Source organism: Sardina pilchardus, chromosome 1, assembly GCF_963854185.1.
Source record: "Sardina pilchardus chromosome 1, fSarPil1.1, whole genome shotgun sequence".
Classification (NCBI taxonomy): domain Eukaryota; kingdom Metazoa; phylum Chordata; class Actinopteri; order Clupeiformes; family Clupeidae; genus Sardina; species Sardina pilchardus.
Window position 1 is genome coordinate 26438727 of NC_084994.1, and position 10000 is coordinate 26448726.

The 10000-nt window shown below is 46.9% G+C and overlaps 1 protein-coding gene across 1 annotated transcript in view; it reads right to left on the minus strand.

The window, feature by feature from the left end:
- Nucleotides 1-8327: 8327 nt before the first annotated feature.
- si:dkey-121b10.7 (heparan sulfate glucosamine 3-O-sulfotransferase 6) overlaps nt 8328-10000 on the minus strand; it is a 32691-nt gene continuing 31018 nt past the window's right edge. Inside the window, exons 2-3 of the mRNA XM_062533353.1 lie at nt 9323-9812; nt 8328-8510 (exon numbers count right to left, since the gene is read on the minus strand). Of these exons, the coding sequence (XP_062389337.1) occupies nt 8328-8510; nt 9323-9812 (673 nt within the window). The remainder of the gene's footprint in view (nt 8511-9322; nt 9813-10000) is intronic.

The following is a 10000-nucleotide window of genomic DNA, read 5'->3' on the forward strand; positions in this document are numbered from 1 at the left end:
CGAGCTCACCCGCAGTCTGGACGAGGATCGAGTGAACTCTGCGCCATAGTCATTCAAATGCAAAAGCCTGGTTGTGACACAGTGGACACACACAGACATAGAGTGGGATCCGTTTACTGAGATACCTTCATGGGGGACATGGCTAAGGCACAGCTGCAGAGAGAACCTAAAGGGTTAAATTGAGGAGGCTAGGAAATATTGTTCAATTTAGACAAAATATAAAATACTTCATGTCCCAGTAGCCTACTGTAAAAAGCAGGTTAACTTTGCATTGTGCTGCACCTTAGAGCTGTGTGTGTGTGTGTGTGTGTGTGTGTGTGTGTGTGTGTGTGTGTGTGTGTGTGTGTGTGTGTGTGTGTGTGTGTGTGTGTGTGTGTGTGTGTGTGTGTGTGTGTGTGTGTGTGTGCATGTTGTGGATAACCTTGACCAGGTGCAGAGTTGAGCAGGTTGCCTGGTATAGCGTAAGTTCAACCACAGCCAAACTTTACTGTCTAGTACACACAGTGTGATTGCAGATATTGGGTTTTTGTTTTAGGAATTGCTTCTGTTTTACACCGCAAGTACGGGAAAAGCACGATGAATATATGTTTTTGCCCATTTAAGATTATGGACATGTTTGTTTATAGACATACACCAAATGCAGTGTTCCTGTCATTATGTGTATAATTCAGCACTGAGATTAATAAATTGTGCCAGCTGCCCAACTCCTCACTGCATACTGCATGACTGCGTACATGAATGGTTGGCCTTTGCGTTTTGAGCAAAAGCAAACACACTGGTTGATCTGTGTAAAAAAAAAAAAAAAACATTAACCCTTTCATGCGCAACGTCCACATGCGTGGACAGTAACTTTAACTCTGTTTTCTACTTATTTATCATGTTGATATACACCAATCCACTTCAGGGCAGTTTAACATAGTCAGCGTTCCTTCATATCTGCACTCCTAACCGCTGATAAATCTGGGTACAATTTACGTTTAAGTGATTGAAGTCCCCGCAGCATGATCACAATGAGACAAGGTAGCGTATAATTATAGCCCTTTAGCTCCACAGAATGAACGGCACAAACGCTTGAAACTGGAGCTCCTCATCTCTTGAATCGATTTGTAGTCGTTTAATAATCAGCTGTATCACCTTGTCTGTTCTCGTTTTTTAATTTGAATTTGATTCTGTATTGATTTTCTGTGTCGTTGTCTGTTGTCTGTTGTATTACTCCCCTCTTGGCAAGGGCTCATTTGAAAAAAGAGACACTTTTCCCAACGTAATAACGTCCTAGGTCAAATGAAGGGCAGGTGAATAATACAAAAATTGTCCTCAATTCTGTTTAAAAAAAATACTATTTCTGTTCAAAATTCATTCCAAGGCCTTCCTATTCTGTTGCAACCAAGCACTGGGGTGAAGCAAAGAATTTCACAAAAGATAAGATAATTATATTGACAGACATTGAAAACAGACGTAGGACAGGGCGAACAGCGAAAAAATAGGTAGATGCTTGTCTCTGTGCAGAAATTCAGAATTGGGCTTCTGTCTCACTAACAACCTCATTTGAACTTCTTGAGATTAATTGAAAGGTACCGTGTGTGTGTGTGTGTGTGTGTGTGTGTGTGGTGAGGGGGGTGGTATGTAATGGCACGAGAGACAGCCATGGTGTGATTGAGTGAGTCTGAAGAGCACATGTTAACATAACTATAAACTAAGGAGGACAGCTATTGATCCCACCATCACCATCACTACCCTTCACCCCACCTTACTCTCTCTCTCTCTCTCTAGTTTTCTCCCTCTTTCTTCTCTCTCTCTCTTTCTAGTGTTCTCCCCCTTTCTCCTCTCTCTCTCCCTCCCTCTCTCAGATCCCCCCCTCTCTCTCTCCCTCCCTCTCTCTCTCTCTTCCTCTCTCTCTCTCTCTCCGTCTCTGTCTCTCTTCCTCTTTTACTCTCTCTGTCCATTTCTCTCTCTTTCTAGTGTTCTCCCCCTTTCTCCTCTCTCTCTCCCTCCCTCTCTCAGATCCCCCCCTCTCTCTCTCTCTCTCTCCGTCTCTGTCTCTCTTCCTCTTTCTCTCTCTCTGTCCATTTCTCTGATATTAATGACCCGGCTTGGGGTGTGGGGGGGGGGGGGGGGGGTGGTGGTGTTGGTCCCTCCGCCGTCACCTGCTGGTCAGCAGTTTGCTGTGACACTCTGGCACCGTGGGGTCATGCAGAGGGCAAAGGTCACACAGCCGCCTCCTCCCCCCACTCTCTAACGTCCCTGGTGACCGGGACAGTGACCCCTTGGCCACTAGAGGAAAGGACCCGTGCAGATCGATCGCCAACGCATCACACGGATTCCCAGGCTGCGTCGTGTTAACTTCACATTTGGCACACATTTTGGGATGGTCTGCCAACAACACGTCAACACTCACACACATACACACACACACACACACACACACACACACACACACACACACACGCTCACACACACACATACACACACACACATACACACTCATGCACACAGTACATACAGTATACACACACATACTGGACACACTCATATACTCATACACAGACACACACACACACACACACACACACACACACAATCATACACTCATACACACATTCACACTCATACACATTTATACACACATACATACTGTACACACTTAAACACACATACAGTACATACACACACATACACACTCTCACTCGAGTTTCCGCAAAAAAAGCTTTAATGATCCTCATCATCAACCTGACCGAAATAAACATACAAAAAGTCTCATCCCAATTCAAAGTAGAAAATAAAAAATAGCTAAAATGAAAGAAAATATATTGAAAATCGCTTTGCAGATTTACACAGAAAAAGAGCGCCATTAGCTCTGGACTGTACACAAACAATATTAAGACATCACAGGTATGGATAAACATCTTCAGAGTTGTTACATTTATATTATAAATAAGTCATACACAGTCTGTTTATGTAATACATTTCATATGTTAATAGTCATACAACATTGCATAACAATAAGGCATAGTCCAGCATTCGTCCCAGTTTAAATCTCTCTTATGATACACATGAAAACAAACAAAGACAAGCAAACAATAACAACAATGACAATAACAACAACAAAAACAGAAATATATATCATTCAGGTTGTCTTGCAATGCATGTTTCAATATTGCATTTTGGTGACATTTTGAGTTAGGAGAGTTAGCTTTGAGTTTTAAGTTTGGCTCCTTGTTCCCTGAACAAGGTCTGAAATATCGGTACGTGGTCACTGGGCGACAGAGGCGGACATTTCTGGTTCCAAAGAGTAAAAGTCCTGCCATATATTCTTTCTACCGGTGCACATAACACAGGCGACATCACTAATGATCTGATCTACCTGGCAGCTAATTAGGATGAGCGGGTTTCCAAAATGGCTGGATCGAATACTTGGCAGGACTTTTACTTTCTGAACCTGGGACGTCCCCCTCTGCTGTGCGACTGACTTTGGCATAGCGTTCACTGAGCATGTGCGTGATAATAACACGACTGACATCACACCTCTTTTCAGCTAGTGCCTGAGACTGCGACTGCCGTAGAGTTTATAGATGCCCTCACCTGACCCTTGGTCCCAGCCTGACCTCAATCATGGACACGGTCCTATTCTCGTCTGAAAACTTTTAAAAAAAGAAACCCCCAAAAAACACTTTGAGTGTCTTCACACTCACAATGACCTCTGCTGATTGGGGTCACAGCCTTATTCTGATCAGGTCTTGTTTAAGGTCCTAATCTTGGTCATGGTTTTACTCTAGTCCAGTCCAGTCTAGTCTGGCCTAGTCTGCTCTGCTCTAGTCTAGTCTGGTCTGGTCCTGGTCTGGCTTGAGTCTGGCCCTGGTCTGGCTTGAGTCTGGCCCTGGTCTGGCTTGAGTCTGGTCCTGGTCTGGCTTGAGTCTGGCCCTGATCCGGTACGGACTCCATCCATCTGGAGTCAGCGGTTTCCTGGGCTGCTCAACAGAACACAGTCTCAGGCCCCTAGTACCTGATCTCAAGCAGATAACTAGATACTGCTGCAGATAAGGAGAACGAATGGAAAAGAAACGCTGTCAGAGAGAAGATAAAAAGAACAGAGACAGACATGAAGTTGATATGCATTATTCAAGTATTACTACACTCAGCTTATTGTGACACATATCAAAAAAAAATTGGCAGGTCTTTTTGTGGCAACAACTCACCACAGACGCACACATTACACGCCTTGCATACTCATACGAGTATTGAACACACTCTTCTCAAAAATCATGATTGAACAGATATCAAAGAAGGCCATCAAAACAAAAAAAAAAAAAAAAAAAAAAAAACTCTAAACAGAACAATATCAAACTGTCCCGACCCTGTCTATACGATCTCTCTCTGTGGTATGTCCTTGTCAAACCCAATGCATCAGGTCAAGAACAACAACATCGACCAAAAAAACAAACAAACAAACAAAAAAAAGCCTGCCCCCTTCTCTGTCAGAACAGTCTGCCTACACACTGCCACTGCCAGAGGCCTCTCCTTTAATTGTGGTAGAAAAAACATCTCCGGCCGCCCCTTTAATGCTGCCAGTGCCGCCATTGTCTCTGTCTCCTAATTGGGGACAGACAGGCGGGCTTCTCTTGTGCGTCCTCTCTGCTCCCCATTAGGGTCCCCGTCCCCTGTGGGCAGAGAGAGTCGTGTTCTGTGACCGGAGATGAGATGCGGAGCGGGACTGATTTGTCTTGGCCGTACCGACGTAACGACAGGGCCGCTGGCGGAGGGGGGGGGGGGTCGTTCCAGCTGCAGCTCCAGAGAGGGATTCCAGTGGTCAGAGTTAGCAGCTGGAGAATTTTTGCCCAGAGGGGAACGAGATGGACACACACATACACATATACACACACACATACCATAGTCACACACATACATACACACACACATACCATGGTCATGCACACACACACACACACACACACACACGTACAGTATACACACACACACACACACACAGTCTCACACACATACCATACAGTCACACACACACACACACACACACACACACACAAACACACACACACACACACACACACACACACACACACACACGCATACACAGTCTCACACACATACCATACAGTCACACACACACACACACACACACACACACACACACACTACACACAAACCAATCTGTCAAAACTAAAGATGCAGAATAAGTACTCCAGCAATTTGGTTTAACTCCGCTTGTGTGATCTCTCCATTTTGCTGTCATTTCCCCCTAACCACACAGAGAGGGCAAATGTACGCACCATAAAGCCCCTCCTTTGCCCCTGTCGCCGACGAGGAGCGAGAAACAGAACCCAGAATGTTATTGCTACAACATCTGGGGTTGCCGCGGTAACAGCGGGAGCGATAAATGCGCTCCTTTACGCAGATGCGATCTAGGTTCGGTTTTTTGAAAAGTGACGGTTTTTCGGGGAAAAAACGGGTTGGCTGTTTGGGTGTTCTAGTCAGAGTGTCGGGAAATGTGGTATTGGAATTCTGCTATAAAGCTGTCTTCATAGGACAGAGAGGTGAGAGGAATGAGAGGAGGAGGAAGGGAGAGAGAGAGGGAGAGAGTTAGCAATAGGGAGAGAGAGATGAGAGAGATAGGGAGGGAGGGGGAGAGAGAGAGAGATGAGAGAGGAAGGAAGGGAAAGAGTGAGAGAAAGAGAGGGGGGAGAGTGAGTGAGAGAGTGAGAGATATGGGAGAGAGAGATGCGAGAGGGAGGAAGGGAGAGAGTGAGAGATAGAGAGAAAGGTAGGGGGAGAGAGTGAGTGAGAGAGTGAGAGATATGGGAGAGAGAAATGAGAGAGGGGGGAAGGGAGAGAGAGTGAGAGAGAGAGCTAGGGAGAGAGTGATGGTATGTACTGTATATAGCTTGAAGGAGACAGGGAAAAAGGGGGAGAGAGAGAGTGATGAAAGAAGGAGGGGGGAAAGAGAGAGAGATGGCATGTGTATAGTGGAAGGAGACAGTGAACAAGAGCGAGATTAGTGTTGACAAACAGAACTACAACAAATTACGGAAAACTGAAACAAAAATAAAGAGGGGTATGATTACAGTAAAAAAAAGAGGGGTATGATTACAGTTAGACTGACAAAGGAAGAGAAAGACTTGAGATTGAACAAGAATAAGAGGAAAAAACAGAAAACAGAAAAACAGAATAATTACTCTCTTTCTTTCCCTCTCTCTTTCTTTCCCTCTCTCTCTCTCTCTCTCTCTCTCTCTCTCTCTCTTCATTCACACAACAGTTTGGAGATGATGGCATCTCTGCATATTTCCCCGCTGTTGGCTGGCGTCAGGAATAGATGAGGAAACCTGTTATTTACGGGCCACAGATTCTTCAACACCACTCCTTATGGGGAGGTGTTGTTATGTGTGTGCTTGTGTGTGTGTGTGTGTGTGTGGGGGGGGGGTTACGGGGGTGCCCCTACAGCACCCCTCTTCTTGTCCCGACTCCAAGTCTGTCCCACAACCAACTATCTCGCGCTCTCACACACAGGGGCTCTGTGTGAATATTTAGATTGTCAAAAAAAAAAAAAAACCTGTCTGGCCTTAATAAGATGAATGTTGACAGACGATCAGAAATAAATAGGAGATTAAAATGGAACCGGGGAATTCTGCGGGGTAGGGCTGGAGACAGGGTTCTCCTGCTGGAGAGAACAAACCCACACTTTAATAACAAACAAAAAAACAAAATGGAGGAATATTTGGGGTGTGTGTTTGTGTGTGTTTGTGTGCTTGACATTGACTCCTTGACTGGTGTGAACTCTTGATTCCAAAATAGTAATTTATAGTACACACTGGAAACCGCATCCAAATAACAGGGCTTGACTGTTCCTTCTCTCTCACTAAACGGCATTACACTAACAGGCATAACGACGGACCACCCTTGTCAGCTCAGACAAGCTCTAGAGCACGAGACCTCAGTGAGAGCCTATGGGCCTATCTTATTCGTCTTTTAAATCTATCCTCCCTCCCTTCCTTGGTCCTCGTTCCCACTGATCTAGATAAAGAATGATGGGGCGGCAACAATGGGATAGTCTATCCAGTGCTAGTTCTAGATCAATGGGAACGAGCCTGGAGGACCGAGCATGGAGGATCGAGGAGAGAGGTTGAGAAGGGGCCCATGAAACGCATTGAGACTGTCGAGGCCTTGGCAGCTAAACCTCGTCTGTAAATCAGGCTTTAAGACATTGGACAACACTCTTCCATCTACAGTCCACCCTTGAAAACTCATGCTGAAATAGTACTCGATAAACTGTGGCACCTTTATACTTGGCAGGTATTGTGGCATCTTCATCAGATAACCTGGTCTAAGTCTTGTGCTTTAAGACGTTAAAATGAAACCTCTTGCTCCGGTAATGTGTAGAGTACCGTAGTCTTACGTCTTAATAACCGCTTACGGAGGCTATACTGGACATGTAACTGTAACTGAAGCGCTCCATTCGCAACACCTAAGGATAGTTTAGAAGTGTTTATTTTTTCGATTGTAAACACCGATATCACGGCTGGTGTGGCCAGTTCCACAATCATAAAAACAATCATAAAATGTAAAATGTGGTTTGAGAGACTGCCTAATGCGTTGAACACATCGAGAAGCTGAGGCCAGCTAGACGACTCTGAGTCCAGCAGGCGGCCGCTAAGTTAAAGATAATAATGACCATTCCATTAGAGGCCATCGATTGAGAGCATCAATTGGCATGGCTTTGGCTGTACCTCAAAATGCAAAAAAAAAAAGAAAAAAAAACAATACACCTCAAACGATGGACCCCGGATACAGTATACATACTGCGCTTCAGACAAGCGTTGGAGTGCACTCTTTTCAGATAGCTCTTTACATACAGAGAAAACGTCACTGAAGTCCTCCATCGTTGGCCATCTATAGAACTATTTTTCTTTCTTCTTTTGGGGCGTCAGCATTGCTTTGCTAGAGAGAGTGGTCCGAGCACACCACCACAGTCCATGATGTGCGTCACTCAGCGACGGCTGAGAGAACGATTCCGTTAGAACTGAGAGAAGGACTCCCCTTGTGTTCATTTTCGTCTGAAGAACCGTGTAGAACCCTGAGTTCCACCCTGGCCTACCTGACCAAGGACCATGCCTCTCAGACACCATGGGAGAGGTTCTTCTTTTTCTGTTTTTAAAGATCATATTTTTTTCTTAATATTTTTCTGTAAATACAGAAGAGGTGGGCGATTGTCACATGAACACAACCCTCTCCCCCCCCCCCACACACACACACACTTTCCTTGTCTTTCTAGACCAGCCCCCCCCCCCCCCCCCCCCCCCCCACCCCCATTTTCTCCTCAGTCAGTCCCAGCCAAAGTCCTGGCCCGTCATCTGGTAGAACTTGAGGTTGAAGGGGCGGTAGAACTCCCTGAGCCTCTGCAGCGCCTCCTGGGGGATGGGAGGGTGCGTGCGCCCCTTGGACTTGCCCAGGCAGCGCGGCCGGCTGCTGCCCTCGGGCTTCTTGAGGCACGGGAAGCCCTTGGTCTGGGGAGAGAGGGAGAGAGAGAGGGAGAGAGAGAGAGAGAGGGAGAGGGAGAGAGGGAGAGAGAGAGAGGCAGAGTGGAGAGAGAGAGAGAGAGGCAGAGTGGAGAGGGAGAGAGAGGGAGAGGGAGGGAGAGAGAGAGAGGCAGAGTGGAGAGAGAGGGAGAGTGGGAGAGAGAGAGAGAGGGAGAGGGAGGGAGAGAGAGAGAGGCAGAGTGGAGAGAGGGGAGAGTGGAGAGAGAGGGAGAGAGATAGCGAGAGAGAAAGAGAGGGACAGAGAGAAGGACAGTGAGTGACTTACATTGAATAACTTACAGTTGTACATATCCTCACACAGAAACACACACTCACGCAGACACTCACACACACACACACACTGATATCTCTCCCCACACACACACAAGCACCTTCACTGTCCTCTGTTAAATTAAAATGACATTTATCGTTACTAGTAACGATAGGTCATACTATAGGCTGCCTACATGAATGTCTGTTTAGGCACATAGATAGATAGATAGATAGATAGACAGATAGATAGATAGATAAAATATTTTGTGTATTCGCCAAGGGGAAATTCAAGAGATATTTATTTGCATAGATAGATACATATTTTATTTCTACATTCTACCCTCATGACTTGTCTGTTGTTGTGTCCGTACCTGGTTGAAGTAGAAGTGCTTGGCTCCCACCATTTATCTACAGTATCTATCTATATCTATCTATCTATCTATCTATCTATCTATCTATCCATCCATCCATCTATCTATCTCTCTATCTATCTATCTATCTCTCCATCTCTCTATCTCTGTCCGTACCTGGTTGAAGTAGAAGTGCTTGGCTCCCACCACGCGCTTGAGGCCCAGGAAGTCCTGCACGCGGGCCATCTCGCCGGCCGGGTCGCTGACCAGCCGCTCGCCGCTCACAAACAGGAAGCGGCCCAGCGGGAAGTAGCGCAGCCACGCCTCCAGGTGCTTGGCGTAGACGCCGATGCGCACCGCGCTCCACGAGGTGTCCACCACGCCGCGCAGCGGAGAAGACGACCTCGACGACAACGACCGCGACGACGACGATAACGACGTCGTGCCGTTCTTGAAGGCCAGCGCCTGGAAGGAGGGCAGGCCCGGCGTCTTGCTGAGCGTCTGCGCGTAGTCGGAGACGGCGCGGGTGACGGGGTCGCGCACCACCACGATGAGGCGCGTGTGGCGGCCCATGGCGTGCACCCGCCGCGGGGCCTCGCGCGTCACGAAGTAGCTCGGCGTCTTCTCCATGGTGATCTGGCCCTCCAGCGTGCGCGGCATCAGACTCCTGTGGGAGAGGGGGAGAGAGGGGGGAGGGAGAGAGAGAGGGAGAGGGAGAGGGAGAGAGAGGGAGATGGAGAGAGAGAGAGAGGGGGAGAGAGGGAGAGAGAGAGAGTGGGACAGTGAGTGACTTACATCAAATAACTTGCACATGTCCTCACACAGAAACACACACTCACGCAAACACACACTGAT